The sequence below is a fragment of the Herpailurus yagouaroundi genome, unplaced genomic scaffold (assembly GCF_014898765.1).
Source record: "Herpailurus yagouaroundi ecotype Mexico unplaced genomic scaffold, PumYag 28, whole genome shotgun sequence".
Classification (NCBI taxonomy): Eukaryota; Metazoa; Chordata; class Mammalia; order Carnivora; family Felidae; genus Herpailurus; species Herpailurus yagouaroundi.
In genome coordinates, this window is record NW_024412376.1 from 111,886,713 (window position 1) to 111,903,875 (window position 17,163).

At 35.1% G+C, this 17,163-nt stretch overlaps 1 protein-coding gene across 2 annotated transcripts in view; it reads left to right on the plus strand.

Moving 5' to 3' along the window:
- SULT1E1 (sulfotransferase family 1E member 1) overlaps positions 1-16,176 on the plus strand; it is a 29,357-nt gene extending 13,181 nt beyond the window's left edge. For both annotated transcript variants that reach the window (XM_040481846.1, XM_040481853.1), the window contains 6 exons: positions 3,494-3,619; positions 4,772-4,869; positions 8,436-8,562; positions 10,490-10,584; positions 13,559-13,739; positions 15,766-16,176. In XM_040481846.1, coding sequence (XP_040337780.1) covers positions 3,494-3,619; positions 4,772-4,869; positions 8,436-8,562; positions 10,490-10,584; positions 13,559-13,739; positions 15,766-15,878 — 740 coding nt within the window. In that variant the 3' untranslated portion in view covers positions 15,879-16,176. The remainder of the gene's footprint in view (positions 1-3,493; positions 3,620-4,771; positions 4,870-8,435; positions 8,563-10,489; positions 10,585-13,558; positions 13,740-15,765) is intronic.
- The last annotated feature ends 987 nt before the right edge of the window (positions 16,177-17,163 follow it).

Below are 17,163 nucleotides of genomic sequence, written 5' to 3' on the forward strand. Positions count from 1 at the left end.
TCTAAATTCACTTTCTGTTATATTATTTAAATCCTTTTTGATCAGCTCATTAGCTGTTGTTATTTCCTGGAGATTCTTCTGAGGGGAATTCTTCTGCTTGGTCATTTTGGATAGTCCCTGGCGTGGTGAGGACCTGCAGGGCACTTCCCCTGTGCTGTGCTGTGGTGTATAACTGGAGTTGGTGGGTGGAGCCGCAGTCAGACCTGATGTCTGCCCCCAGCCCACCGCTGGGGCCACAGTCAGACTGGTGTGTGCCTTCTCTTCCCCTCTCCTAGGGGCGGGATTCACTGTGTGGTGGGGTGGCCTGTCTGGGCTACTTGCACACTGCCAGGCTTGTGATGCTGGGGATCTGGCGTCTTAGCTGGGGTGGGTAGGCAAGGTGCACGGGGGCAGGAGGGGCAGGCTTAGCTTGCTTCTCCTTAGGTGATCCACTTCAGGAGGGGCCCTGTGGCAGCAGGAGGGAGTCAGATCCGCTGCCGGAGGTTTGTCTCCGCAGAAGCGCAGAGTTGGGTGTTTGCGCGGAGCGAGCAAGTTCCCTGGCAGGAACTGGTTGTCTTTGGGATTTTGGCTGGGGGATGGGTGGGGGAGATGGCGCTGGCAAGCGCCTTTGTTCCCCACCAAACTGAGCTCTGTTGTCCGGGGGCTCAGCAGCTCTCCTTCCCTTTGTCCTCCAGCCTTCCCGCTTTCTGAGCAGAGCTGTTAACTTATGACCTCCCAGACGCTAAGTCGCGCTTGCTGTCGGAACACAGTCCGTCAGGCCCCTCCGCTTTTTGCAAGCCAGACTCGGGGGCTCTGCTTGGCCGTCGAGCCGCCCCTCTGCCCCGGCTCCCTCCCGCCAGTCCGTGGAGCGCGCACCGCCTCGCCGCCCTTCCTACCCTCTTCCGTGGGCCTCTCGTCTGTGCTTGGCTCCGGCGACTCCGTTCTGCTAATCCTCTGGTGGTTTTCTGGGTTATTTAGGCAGGTGTAGGTGGAATCTAAGTGATCAGCAGGAAGCGCGGTGAGCCCAGCGTCCTCCTACGCCGCCATCTTCCCTCCTCGTCTCCATAACTGAAAATTTAAACTACCAACTGTGTTTATCTAATGTCATTATCGTCATCACATAAACAAAGTATAAGCAATTTTTGCAAACTTTTAAAAAATTCTTTTTCAGCTAAAGCTCTTTTTCTTTAAGGCTATGCCCCAAACTCCTTTTTTAAGCAACATCTTTTTTTTTTCCTGAAATTAGCTCGTAGTTCTGAAGTTTTACAGCCATAGATCTTGAGAAATTAGGAAGATCTGATCCAGACTTCTCTGGTTGCTACATTTAAACATTTACATATGTTAAGCACTAAATATCTCTCACTCCATTGTTATTTTACCCTTCCACCAGAGGAATTCTTCCAAAACACAATCCTGATAATCTTACTCTCTTGCTCAGTGTACAACATTGCCATTCTAAAAGTTATCAAAAGCTCAAACTCTTTAGTATGAACTACAAGGAATTTTATGCTTGCTGTCTGCTTGCCTTGGCAGCATCTTCCCCACCTATCTCTTCTTCAATTTAGGCTTTATAATCTATTTCCAATTCTTTTCTTCACCACTATATTATTCTTAAGTATGTGACCTTTGATTGAAAAAAAAAAGACAGTTCTGCTTGGTAGAACCAGTCTCTGACTCACAAAACCAGTGAACTAATGCCAATAATGTGTTAAAGCTAAGTTCAATTCTCATGTTGTCCTGAAGGCATTTCTTGTTGAAACATCACAGCAGCAGCAGCAGCACACTGAGTTAAATGTTCCTCCTTTGCAGTCCTTTGAATTCCTGTACCCACCTGTATTACAGCATCTTAAGAAAAAAGAAGTGTTGTAATTATCAAGCATTGTTTGCAACTCTCCAAGCACATCTGAGCACTAGAAGGCAAGGATTCGATCTATTCTTTTCTGTATCCTCTGAACGGGGATTCAAGTTGAGGCATAAGAAGCTATCAGTAAAGTTTCTGGCTAAAGCGTGCTTCAGTGTATCTTCTGTTATTCAAGTCTCTTTACTTTTTTTTTCTTTTTTCAAAATTAACATTTTGTATTTTGGCACAGTATTTACAGATATCTATTAGACAGAAAGGTAGTCTAAATCCTCCTGTAACATCAGCATAGTGACCATATCTTATTTAATTGTGTATTCTTGGCATTTAGCATAGTGACAACCTTGTACTCAATATATATGTTGAAAACAATGAATGAATGAATGAATGAATGACACCTCCTTACTCACATTATTCCAAAAAATGTAGGGACTGATTATTCTCACTGGCCTGCCTCTTCACTATTTCTTTGCATGAGCTTTCCTTTTCTGTTTTCTCATTTATTCATTTAGCAAATATTTATTGAGTTCCTGCTATGTGACAAGTGTAATATTAGCCACTGGAGATATAATGGTGAACAAAACACACCTAATCTCTACCCTCTCAGTGTTTATAATCCGATGGTAAATATAAATAAAGTGGCAGATACAATACAGTATGAAACCGCTTTGGGTGAAGGAAGTCCAGTAGGGTATTGCGACAACATATAGAAGGAGCACCTCACTTGGAGCCTTTCAGAGGCTTCTTAGAATGAGCAAAGCAAAGACATGAGAAGTTTAGCTCATAGAAGAGGGTTCCAGGCTGAAGGAATAGCACATATGTGGATGTGGGAGACTCTGAGAGTATGCTCTCTGGCTTCTTCAATTCTTTCAGTTCTTCCTTCTAGCCCACCTGCATTTAGTCCATTCTTCAAGACTTACCTGAAAGCTTTCTTTCTCCATACTCCAATAGTCATCTTTTATTTCTTTGAATTAAGCTCAGCATTCAGTTGTGTATTATTTTCCCTTGTATGACTTTATTTGCCTTAAGCGTATTTATTGTTAACTTGTCTTAGAGGTGAGGAACTATGTCTTATTCTTCTTTGTTTTTCCTGATAATGTTTAAATACAATGCTTTCCTTGCAGGAATATTTTGATAAATCAAGCCTCCCTACTTTTTAGATGTAAAAATTTAAATCCCAAATTGTTATCAGCTTGCATAATGTCCCAATTAATCATGGACAAATTTGGACTCCTACCATAGGCGTGTCTTACTACAATATTCATCCTTATTTCTTGAGACTATTTTTGGGTCTTACAAGAGTAAGTATTAGAAGAAATATTTCTTGAATTCTGTGGCGATTCTTTTTTTTTAAGTTTATTTATTTTGAGAGAGAGAGTACAAGCAGGGTGGGCAGAGAGAGGAAGAGAGAGAATCCCAAGCACAGGGCCAGACATGGGCCTCAATCTCACAAACCGTGAGATCATGATCTGAGCTGAAATCAAGAGTCAGATGCTTACAGATGGAGCCACCCAGATGCCCCAAGTTCTGTGGCTGTTCTATCTTTCAAATAATATTGCACTGGTACCTTCCTACTTTATCCAGCTATAAATCCACTACCTGCATCATCAGTCCTGCATTGTCAGTGAGACACTAAGGTTTGTCTAATTTTTACAGGTACAACCTGGGTTAGTGAAATTGTATACATGATCTGCAAAGAGGGTGATGTGGAAAAATGCAAAGAAGATGTCATTTTTAATCGAATACCTTTCTTGGAGTGCAGAAGAGAAGAGCTGATGAATGGTAATATTTAAGTAGATGTTTAAAGCTGTTTACATATATTTTAAAGTGTGGCTATAACAGGTGCAAGAAAAGAGAGAGGAAGCAAGAGTGACAATTAGTATGATGTCCTCTACATGGAGAGTACATAAGTTTAAATTTAAATCTTGACAGAGTTTATGGTATAGCATTTGTCTGATATAGAGTGAATAAGAATAGCTTTTATATGCCTTCAGTAGAGTCTAGTAATATGTAAGCATTTATCCCTATATGGCTGAATGTGATAATACTTTAAACATTAGAAAAATATATGTAAATTTTCAAGGATATATCCAAAATGATATTCATCAGAGGTTCTTTAAATATTGTGAAAAATTAGAAACAACTTAAGCGTTAATCAAAAAAAGGAATAGCTTAATGTGATACAATAACACTATGAAATCATTAAAAAAATTAGGTTGGCCTATGTTCCTTGTAGTTTCGAATACTATGTTAAAGAAAAATCAGTTAGAAGATACTAAAAATTCTGTCTGCATGTGTGGTATTTAGATGGCTCTGAGACTGGGCATAGAGATATACAGTTGACCCTTGTACAATGCTGAGGTTAGGGATGATCACCCCTCACACAATAAAAAAATCTGCATATAACTTTTGACTCCCCCCAGATTTAACTACTAATGGCCACTATTGGATCAGAAACCTTGCCAATAATGTAAACAGTCGATTACCACATATTTTGTATGTTATACATGTATTAATATATTGTATTTTTACAATAAAGTAAGCTAGAGAAAAGCAAATGTTACTAACAAAAGCATAAGTAAGAGAAACTATGTTTATAGTATTGTACTGTAAAAGAATTCATATATAAGTGGACCTGGGAAGTTCAAACACATGTTGTTCAAAGGTCAACTGCATTTATATGGAAGGCTGCTCACCAAAATATTAATACTTATTTTTTCCAATATGGAAAAATATTGGAAAATATTGTATCTTATCTTGTTGTTTTCTCTATAATTTCCTCTATGTAAACTTCTATCATAGTGAGTATGTATTATTACTATGAATACAATATAGAATCTTAAAGTTACTTCTATTTTAAAAATATCTATAAAATCCACATAAATATTTATAATTTTGGAAGTTGTATATAACCTTTAACTTTTTAAAAATCAGGAGTAAAACAATTAAAACAGATGGCATCTCCTAGAATAGTGAAGACTCATCTGCCAGCTGACATTCTTCCAGCCTCATTTTGGGAAAATAACTGTAAGGTAACCAGAGTCTAGTATTCTTAAAACTTCATCCAAGTCGGGGCACCTGGGTGGCTGTAGTCGGTTAAGCATCTGACTTTGGCTCAGATCATGATCTCACAGTTCATGAGTTTGAGCCCCGCATCAGGCTTTCTGCTGTCAGTGCAGAGCCTGCTTCAGATCCTCTGTCTCCCTCTCTCTCTGTCCCTCCTCCGCCTTGCACAAGCTCTCTCTCTCAAAAATAAATAAGCATTAAAAAAAGTCATCCAACTCAAAATAATTTTGCAATGATCAAGTCAGTCTTATACACACTTATTTGTTCTTTCATGGAACCTACAGATATTTAATAAATATGGATTAAGGTCAGTGTAGTTAGAGTCTATATTTCAACTCCAACTCTAGAGGTTATTTGGAAAAAAAGCAGGTAAACTCTAAGCCACTCCAAGGTATTCATCTGCAAGGGGATAATAATAGCATCTTCCTGGTGGAGCTGTTATAGGAATTAAGTGAAATAATGCTTGTTAAGTGCTTAACATGGTATCTAGTATATTATAAACATTTGGTAAATGGTAGCTACTTTTGTATTTGTTACTAATGATTGTATTGAATGTATTCCTTTTTGCAAACTATTGTACTTGGCATGTTGAGCCATTCAAGCAAACTAGAAAAAGATAAACCAGACAAGTATTATATAATAATTATTTACTGAGTATCTATTGTGTGCCAGCAATGTAAGGATTAATAATACATGTGCAAGCCTTGTCTTCATGATCACATGGTCCATTGGGAGAAAGGGACAAATAAGCAGACGATGCAGTAGGTGTCACAGGTCAAGTAAGAGAATTCTGGCCCAGATATTACAGTAAGGCAGGTATTCAAGAACAAGTAACATCTCAGCTGATATTTAAAAGATGTATTGGAGTTAGTCTATACAATCCCAGAGGCAACCCTAATGATGATCTGAAACAAGTTCATTTCAGTTGCTAGGTTGACTATACACATTGGCTGGATAAATGAAGGGAGATAAGCTAGGGCTTGATCACAACAGACACTGAAGTTAAGTTAGGAAGTTTGGACTCTATTTGGTGGTAATGAGGAGTTACAGACATTTTGAGTTGACGATTGACGTGATCAGTTTTGGTTTTTACAGAGAATGATATATAACCCTAAAACATTACGTCTTGGATTATATTGATGCTGTTTCTCAACACCTTTCTAGCTTTCTTTAGGATATACCACAACCCTATATGCTACAAGTATGAGATATCAAAGTACTATACGCAGTTGTAATAACAAAATTGGGGGTTTATCACAGTCAGGAAACATTTCTATTTTGTACTCTAATGATAACTGGTGTGTTTGACATTTTTATGGAGATCGATGGTCCAAAATTCTGAAGGTTCTAGTTTCTTGTTTGTTGTTTAACTTTCATCAAAACAATCCTAGATGGAACATGTACATCCTGCTGACATCATTCATTACATAAAGTTTCTCTCATTAGACCATTTATATATTTTTCGGGAGATGTGCAATCACCATTTTTTCAAGAGATTTGACCAAGTTACCTCTTTTTCTTTTGGAGAATGGGTTGTGGCCCCTTCAGGTCTCAAATGAAAATAGATACAATCCATTTACAATAGTCTTAGTCTTCACAAAACTATTTAGCATTCACAAAACTGGCTATCATCTCAGACATCAATCAAACAGTTAGATAGAATCATGTCCTGAGCATTTCTGAGGTAATTCACTGGGGGACAAGAAGATAGATGGATTGGGACTATTAATAAAAGTGTATTTACAATGATGAACCAGAAGCTAAAAGAGAATTTTAAAAAGTGAGGGGAAAGGGGGTCAAACTAACACATAAAAGAAACATTGAGGACAATAAATTTCAGACCTTGGAATTGTTTCAGGACAGATATATTGGGAAAAACTGATAAGGAAGAAAGAAGGAGTAGGAATTTCTTGGAAGAAAATATGATGTTCCAGCATAGGTCTTCAGAAGTGAAACCTTTAGGGTGCTGACATTATTTGTGATTTGGTCATAAAAGTGGTTAGCTGTGGTAAACTAAAGGAAATGATCAATGAATACAAGAACTTAGTGAATTAGATGGTTCATGCATACAGATACTAAAGTTACACTGGATGATGACAAGATTGGGAATGGAGAGTAATACAATGAGGCAGATGTTCATATTTTCAATTAAAGCAAGGGAATCACCACAAGCTTTAGTTGTGAGAGGTATGAAGTATCACAGGAACAGGGGTGTTTCAAGTATAGCATTTTAAAGTGGATTATGATCCCAAGAGAATTGTGGGTAAACTAGCAACTTTGTCTGGAGAGCAATACAGGCAAAGCCCTATCTTTTAGAAAGATCTAGATTTCCCTCCAAGACAGGAATAGCATGCATGGCAAAAACTTTGGGGTATAGAATAATATCTGTCAAAATGAAGATAAGATAAACTAAATGGGAGTTTAGGGGGAAGAGGGATTGCTTTTGTTATCCCCACCCCCTATCTGAGAAAATAAAAAGCCTCATGAAGACCTGCAACCAAGCTTTAAAATATGGATAGTATTTTGAGATGTAGAGAATATTCAAGACAGAGGGAACAGCATGAAGAAATGCAAGGGGTAAAGATCTGAAGTAAATTCATGCATGCAGTGGCAATGAGTTCTATTCAGCTAGTAGGCAAAACGCGAGAAGGAGAGTGTTACATTACATTGGAAAAGTTCAATATGGCTATTGATTGATAGCTTTCATAAGAAAAGAAAATTCACCTTTTTTCTGCAGTAATTGGAGGTTTTTATAGCAGGACTTTAAAAATGAGAGCCATATTTCTTAGAATATACTACAAGAAATCTTTAAAATTGTTTGCAAATGTAGAAACTTGAAGAGTTAAGAAAAGTTAGTGAGCCCAATCAAATCCAGTAAACAGTGGAGAGTCATGAACAGCCTTCCCTGATGGCAAGGCTCAGGTTCCTGAGGGCAGAAGTGGAGACCACAGGAATGCTGAAGTTTCCTTTTGCAGATCTTTTCCTGCAGCACTGTGTACTGGACCTAGAAAAGACCGTAAAGATCAGACGCAACTCACTTGCTTACTGGATAGAAAATTTATATACAAAACTGGTGCTTCGCACAAGATGATAGAATTTTTTAGTGCCAGACTGGCAATTAACCAAGGCTTCCTGACTGCTCTTTCCGATTGGTGTTTCTTCTGCATGTAGTACAGAAACTCAACACGATGTTAGTAAAGATTACATTTTCACTGTGATCAATGTGCATTTAAATAGACCCCCATTAAATACGTTTGTTCCCTCCAAGACTGCATGAAAGACTGCATTTGTGACATTAAAATGAGTTATTATACGTGAAAATGGCATACAAAATGAAAAGTGAGAACAGGCACTGAATAAAAAGATACTTTCACTTCAGGTTATTGAATTTTTCTTCTTTATAATTTTATATATTTTATATACTTTTTACAATGAATATGTATTATGTTTGTAGTTGGAAAGATAAATGTTTCTTGATGAGACTATGTTTGAAAAAAATCAAGTGACGTAATATATAATGCCATCCTTTTAGATGATCTATCTTTGCCGGAACGCCAAAGATGTCGCTGTTTCCTTTTATTATTTCTTTCTAATGGTAAATGCCCATCCAGATCCTGGATCTTTTGAAGAGTTTGTGGAGAGATTCATGGATGGACAAGGTAGGACACATTCTTTACTTGGAATTCTTTCAAGGTAAATGATACAAGACAAATGACGTCTCTGAGCAAATATTTTTGTTGTCTGTTGTGGTCTGCTATCTTCTCTGATCCTTAATTAAAACAGAAATTCTAGAAGACTTTGAACTTTAGAGCAAGCACAGTGTTTCCAGATGTGGATGGAAAATGCAGAATCTGGACACTCCAGTTCAGTGCCTAAAAATAAATATATAAAAGCGTGTTTGGAGGTTGGAGGTAGCCATTTTCCTAAGACTGATATTCAGTGTCCAACTCTGTATCATTTCTTTTTATTAGAAAAAGTATCTCATAGCATTACAACTCTATTGAATAAGGGGGGCAAGGAAATAGAAAAGGGAGAGTGCCCATTTGTTTCCAAGGAAAATTTCAAGTGCTTTGTTGGATGAGCATTCACGAAGAAATCTGAGTATCTACAAAGTTCTTTTTCTTTTCATCCAGGATACAGTCTGAGTGTTTTAACTACATTTCACAGAACCATACAAGAGTTATTAGAGCAGAAATTATGGGAAATTTTACCTTTTAATTAACTCCAGACTATAGCAACTATTTAAAGTTGAGGAAGAAAGGATTCAAGAGAATCTAGTATTTTCTAAAGAAGACCATTCTGATCCTGTCGTAATAATTGCAAAAAAAAATGGTAATAATGTCTTTATATCCATAGAAGGTAATATTGACTCAATAAAAGTGGAATATATGGACTTTATGTTTGTTGCTGTAATTTGGAAAAATTTATGCTAAACCATCACAAATTAAACATATGTCTAAAGATGGTCAAAACCCATATTGTAAGTCAGAGAAAGATAATGTTGTACCTCTGCAAATTGGATGAAAAGATCATCCAATTATCCAATTATATACATATACATATACATATACATATACATATACATACATATATACAATATTTTATGTTAAAAACAATTGTCAGTAGAGTCAAAGGACAGAAGTGGTGGACAATGACAATGCAAAGCAGTGTCTTGTCTCACACAGCATTGACTCACACAGCATTATATTATTTGGTCAGCTTTTTATTGGGTGAAACACTGGGATATGCATGAGAAAAGAAAAGGGAAGAGAGACCACTTTTGAGCAAATCACATCATCTTCAAAATGTTCTAACTTTTTGGGGGTGCCTGGGTGGCTCAGTTGGTTGGACATCCGACTTTGGCTTAGGTCACGATCTCACGGTTCATGGGTTGGAGCTCCACTTTAGGCTAGGAGCCTGGAGCCTGCTTCAGATTCTGTGTCTCCCTCTCTCTCTCTGCCCCTCCCCTTGCTCGTGCTCTGTCTCTCTGTCTCTCTGTCTCTCTCAAGAATAAATAAAAAAAGTCTTCTAACTTTTTAAAAATGAGAATAACACTAAGAGTCCCTAAGAAAACATCCCTACCATATAAACTGCTAGTAATATAATAAAAAGTTATATAGTTACCAGCTTTAATTGTAAAAGCTAGTTTTATGAATAGTAAATTTCAACCTAGACTGAATTCTCATTATAAGATCATTAATAGTTTCATTAACTCAACTCCCTTCACTGACAACTTGATTTCACACACACACACACACACAAATACACACGCACGCACACACGCACACATTTCAAAACTGCTCTTATAACCTGTGAATCAAGTTAATCAGATAATTAACCATAAACCATGTCATAAACCATGTCATAATGTTGAAAGTCTAGAATGTATTTCTGTACATGGATTATTCAACATACTTTGCCTTTCTTGCTGCAGAGAAATTTGCTTAAGATCTGTGACTGACCTCTATTTTTCATTCCATGATCATTTATTTATATTTATTTGTGGTTACTATTGTTTACATACTCATTTTCAAGCTTTATAGAGATGATACCATGCCCTTACATTGCTTTTATGTCTAACTTTAGTGCCTTATGGTTCCTGGTATAAACATGCAAAATCTTGGTGGGAAAAGAGGAAGAATCCACATGTGCTTTTTCTCTTCTATGAAGACATGAAGGAGGTGAGAAATTGAAAACCTATGGACTATTGTACACCTAAGACTAATATAACACTGTATGTTAGCTAACTGGAATTAAACACTTTTAAAAAAGAAAACATATGGGCAACTTAATAGTTTCTAAAATATTAACACTTGACAAGACTCTAGATACAAAAATATGTCTTTAAATAGATGATTCAGGCATCTCCAAAAGTTATAATAATTCAGATACATTAACACAGATTTGAAGCTATTAAATAGAACTCTTCCATGAATAAATATATTTAAACCGAGTCTCAAAAAATTAACAAAGATAAAATTTGAAAGAACTTGAGTTCACAAAACAACAGCAAACACAGACACAGACACAGACACACACACACACACACACACACACACACACACACACACAGATATGAACACATAAGGAATCACGATGGACAAGAAGTGTCAACTGCCTCCAAATCTATAGGTGTTGGACTTATCAGGTAAACCCTATAAAATAATTATTCTTAATATGTTTAAAGAAATAAAAGAAGAAAAATATTTTACAAAGAAAGAAGAGGTTACTAAAATTGACTCAGCAGATTTGAAAAAAAATAGCAAAATGGAATTTCTAAAATAATTTTTAAAAATTAAAAAATTAAGAGATGGCTCATATAACAGACAGAACATGGCTAAATAGTAAGTTAGTGAAGTGGAAATGGAGCCGAGGAAATTACATAGAATGTACTACAATGAGATGAGTAGAATACTTTAAAAATAGAGTGATAGATATGTGGGATAGTGATACGATCCCACATCTATCAACTCAAACTTCCAGAAGAAGAGAATAAACAGAATGTCAGAGCAGCAATAGGCAAAAGTATGATGATCTCAAATTTCCTCATAGTGTATTTTTCTCAACTTCATTAGTAATCAGGATAACACAAAATAAAAGTCACTATGAGATGGCATTTCACGCACCAAACTGACAATTAACAAGTCAGTTAATGTGGACCATTGAGAAGTACCATATTACTGATAGAAGTATAAGAAGATACAGAAGATAAGAAACACTATGGAAACAATTTGTCATTATCTAAGAAGGGCAACCAAACAGGATTTAACACTCCCAAATGCCTACGTATATACTCTTGAGAAACTCTGGTTTGTGTACATTAGGTTATATGTACAATAATCTTCAAAGCAGCATTCTCCATAACTATAAAAATTGGAAACAACCCAAATATACATAGGCTCAAGAATCATGATATATGCTCTTGTCCTACAATTAAGTATGATATCGGAATGAAAAAGAGTAAACGTCAAATATGCACATCAATTGGGCAAAAGCAAATCATATATTGTCTGTGGATAATATGTGTATGTTTGAAAACTATTAAGTAAGGCACAGGGTTGATTAGATCAGTTTTAGAACGGCAGGTTTTATGTTGATGTTTTTTGTTGTTTATGGGAATGGAAAGTGGAATGAATGAAGTTCAAAACTTGCAAATGGAAGAACTCTAGAAATTTTGAGTATTCTATTCCATAAATTGAGTAGTAGGTTGAAGCACAAATGTACACAAATAATTTTTGCAAAAATAGACAAATCCCAGGTTTCTTTATTAAGAGAAATGTCTTTTCTTCTCTCATTCTTTATTAGCACCAAGAAAGCAATCAATAATTGTTTCTTGCTCACATCTTTGTACAGTTATTAAAATCCATGTTGCAAAAATTCTAGAGTTGTTTTGATCAGAACAAATTTAAAATAAAATCATACATAATATTTTAGAAACTGAAGTGTTATTTCTTTATAGAGTTTAACAGTATAACAAATTTGAAAAAGAGAAACAACCATGATATGTAGTTTATTATATTGCCTAATATTATGCTCTATAACTAGAATATTGAAAAGACTAAATTTAAAACTCACACACAAAAAATTTATTAACTAATCTAACCATTTCAACCTTCCCACCGCAGGGTCTATGTTCACTTATTCCCTATTTTGGTTGATAATGACCATGTTGAAGTCTCCTCCAAATTTGAATCAGTAAGGTGCCTAAGAATGAATAAGTTAGTTTTCCTTTGTTTCTACAATGTATCAAGTAGAAAGAGAATAAGATATATTAATATTATATATAGATATACAAACTTTTTGGTAGAAGATAGACAAGTAAATAAAATTATGAGAATAAAGACTTATATGGGAATTTATAGGAGCAAAAATAGGGTTATCTCACTCAAACTGGATTAGTTCAAAGAAATTATCCCAAAGAAGGTGATACTTGAGCTGAAGCTTGACAGGCAAGCTGTAATTTTTAGAACAGAGAATTTGAAAATTGCATTCTTTGTAAAGGGAACTATACACCAGAGATAAGCGTTATAGATGGTATTGCGAATAGTTGCACTGGATGATTTTCCTGGATGGTAGGGCACACTATAAGAGTGACATAGGAATGGGGATGTTTATAGCTATGGTTCGTTCATATACATCTGATGTTCCATGTTGACTATTTGAGTTTTTATAATTTTTCTTAATCTTTTTGGTTACTTTGCTTCTCAGTATGTACATCAATAAATTAGAGAAAAATGAAAACTGTGTACATATTTTTAGCCCAAAACTTAATCTGTTATAGGTGAGACTATAGTCTTTGAGAGTGTATATTCATACTATTAGATAATAGTTATTGAGCATGTACTAAATAAACATCAAGAACTATAAAAAATATTTTATAAACATGAGCTAATTTAGTTGATTCTAACAATCTTTGAAGCATCTTTTATATCTACATTATGGATAAAATAATAATGCCTAGAGAAGTTAAAAAAAATTCCACTTCTCCAAGAAGTGTTTTGTTTTTATTTTCACTTGAAACCTAATTTGAAGCCAATGTCAGTGGGGAAAAAGAGTTTCTCTCTCTCTCTCTCTCTCTCTCTCTCTCTCTCTCAATCCAAATAGCAATATATTTAACTTTAGTAATTAAAGTTTCAAAATAATTTTTTTCTCTAGGATATCAGAAAAGAGGTGATAAAAGTGATACAATTTCTGGGAAGGAAGCCATCAGAAGAGCTTGTGGACAAGATTATACAACATACTTCATTCCAGGAGATGAAGAACAACCCATCTACCAATTATACAACACTACCAGAAGAAATCATGAACCAAAAAGTTTCTCCCTTCATGAGAAAGGGTGAGCTCGTCCTGCAATTTGCCCTGATTGCTATAGGAAGTCACAAGTTGAAATAGTTACTGGCAAACACCTGTTGAAGTTATTCTAGCCTGTGGACCCAGCTTGTTTTCTTCAGAGCTGTTTTACATTTGAGTGATTTTTGTATTGAGTTACCAGTTCTACAGAGGCATTAAAACATTAGTATTTCTGCTGCTGCTACTACTGCTACTACTAAATTGCTACTACTTACTGATTACTTAGTATCTGCAGCATATTAAGAAAGGCTAGCAGCCACCCCAGCCTTAGTACCAGCATTAATACCAGACCCTACTAGCAATCATTTATAAAGGCTGTGGGCCTTGGTGCTGCGCCATGTACATTATATAAATTATATTATATATATGACATAAATTTATACATTATATACATAATATATATACATAAATATATATACATAAATATACATATATAAATATATGTATATACATATATAAATATATATATATACATAAATTTATACATTATATAAATGTATATGATTTTAAAATTCTAATTCTCTTTAAATTCAAACTAGACACTCAAAAGAAAACTTCTTTGTTACCTCACTTTGAGATGAGGAAACAAGCCTGGAACAATGAGCTTTACCTTCACGAAGTGGTAAACATTTTTCAAGACCAAGTGGCAAATATACAAACTCATCAAATTGTACACAATAAATATGTATAGTTCTTTGTATATCAGTTCACCTCATTAAAGTTGTTTTAAAAAGATTAAGCTTCAAAACACTTGTGGCACCACTTGTGGCAACCAAAAATATCAAAATACAGTGAGGTGACATTCTATTGAGAGGAGGAATTATCTGATGAGATATGGTCAGTCTATAAATCCAAAGGCATATAGAATATGCAGAGTATTGGGACATAGGTCTTGCTGATATGTGAAGCAGAACAGAATAGAGAAAATCTTGCTCTTTGAAGGAAACTTTCAGTGAGAGGGTCAGGAATTTTTAAAATAATAGGAATAGCAAACCCGCCACTGGCACCAGTAGAGAGCCCCTGAAAAGAGAGTTAACAAACGGATTATATTTTCATTGTTTACTTCTCAAATAATCTCAGTCTTCTTTTTCATAGTGTCCATGTGTATTTTTATGATAAAATGATGGACTTAAAATAGTAGTCATGCTTGTAGAGGGCTGCATACTGCTATAACCTCAGACCCTACTCAATTCTCAGGACACATATTTTCTATATTTTTGGGTTATTTAATTATGCAATTTTAGACCTCCTTGAGTTAAGGGGACAAGGGAGCTACTAATTTAAGATACTCCTTCTCCCAGGGGAGGGTTGGGTGTAATGGAAAACAAAAGAGCCTGCTAGACTTGCAATAACACAAGGCTGGGAAATGTTGAGAAGCTTAACTATCAGCAGAAGCAAAAATTGAGAGGAAGCAAAGGATATGAAAAAATTATGAATATGAATATAGAATTAGAATTAGTTGAGGGACAACTTATGAATTTATGCCTTGGATATCTAGTGTTGTCATTAACCAATTTATGGAAAATTACACAAAGAAAACATAGTTTTGTGGGGAGAAAATGCATTGAATTTTGAACTAGTTGAATTTGAGACACTTACATGGAATCCAAGTAGCAATATCAGATAGGCAATTGGATATGGAGACATAAGCCTGGATTTGAGTTTTAGTTTGAAGATGATATTTCATATCTTGGGAGTGGGTAAAACATGGATCTCGTCTTAGAAGTACTGACATTTCAGAGGAAACTGTAGAAGAAAAATTAAGTAGCACAAGAGAGAAGAGTCAGAGAAAGAAATTTGCTGGGTTTTGTTTGTTTTTTAATAATCAGGACAAATATTTCTTTGCTCAAATGTGTGTGTGTGTGTATACTATTTATGGTATATATGTTACTTTTATAATTGAAGAGTATAAGAATAAAATTTGATTAGGTGTTAATGAATATAATAAATGTTAGAGAATGTCATGATTCTGGCTGGACAACATATTTACTATGTTTTCTCTTTTGTTGCAGGGATTGCAGGAGACTGGAAGAATCACTTTACAGTAGCACTGAATGAGAAATTCGATATACATTATGAGCAGCAAATGAAAGGGTCTACTCTAAAGTTAAGAACTGAAATCTAAGAAGGGTTTTCTTAACATATCTAAGGTTAAAGCTTTCTTCTCATCGTTCCTCACTTTTTTCAAATTTTGGATTGGTGAGAAGTAATCATATGAAGGATCATGATCGCATTCACATGATTCATATAAAACATGTTCATATAAAAACAAGATTTTTGTCCAGGCTATGGTCTTTTTTTGTTTTCTTTCTTTTTCTTCCTTTTTTTTTTACAAATATTGCACAAATATATAACCTATAAATTACTACAAATCTATGATCTATGTGTATGATATAGGAACACACAGTTTGAATTGTCGAGTTAAAAATAACCAAAAATGTCCATCAATGGATGAATGGATAAATAAGATGTGGTATATATATACAATGTAATATTACTTGTCAGTAAAAAAGAATGAAATCTTGCCATTTGCAACTACATGAATGGAACTAGAGGGTATTCTGCTAAGTGAAATTAGTCAGCCAGAGAAAGACAAATATCATATGACTTTACTCATATGAGGAATTTAAGATACTAAACAGATGACCATAAGGGAAAGGAAGCAAAAAGAATATAAAAACAGGGAAGGAGACAAAACATAAAAGACTCTTAAATATAGAGAACAAACAGAAGGTTGCCGGAGGGGTTGGGGGGATTTTAAATGGGTAAAGGACATTAAGGAATCTACTCCTGAAATCATTGTTACACTATATGCTAACTAACTTGGATGTAAATTAAACAATATATAATTTTTTTTAAAAAACCCCAAAAATAAAACTAGTTAAATATCAAAAAACATAAGCAGACAGTTCAATTTCTTTATATTTATGGCTTTTTTTTTCCTTTAGCAGTATATTTAGTATGTGCATATGCTTCTATATACATATATGCATAAATATATATTAATAACTGTTCATGGACTTTGAAGACCTTGGGAGAAAAAACTAAAGAATAAATACATTTGTTTGCAGATGACATGATATTATACATGGAAAATCCGATAGACTCCACCAAAAGTCTGCTAGAACTGATACATGAATTCAGCAAAGTTGCAGGATACAAAATCAAAGTACAGAAATCAGTTGCATTCTTATACACTAACAATGAAGCAACAGAAAGACAAATAAAGAAACTGATCCCATTCACAATTGCACCAAGAAGCATAAAATACCTAGGAATAAATCTAACCAAAGATGTAAAAGATCTGTATGCTGAAAACTATAGAAAGCTTATGAAGGTAGTTGAAGAAGATATAAAGAAATGGAAAGACATTCCCTGCTCATGGATTGGAAGAATAAATATTGTCAAAA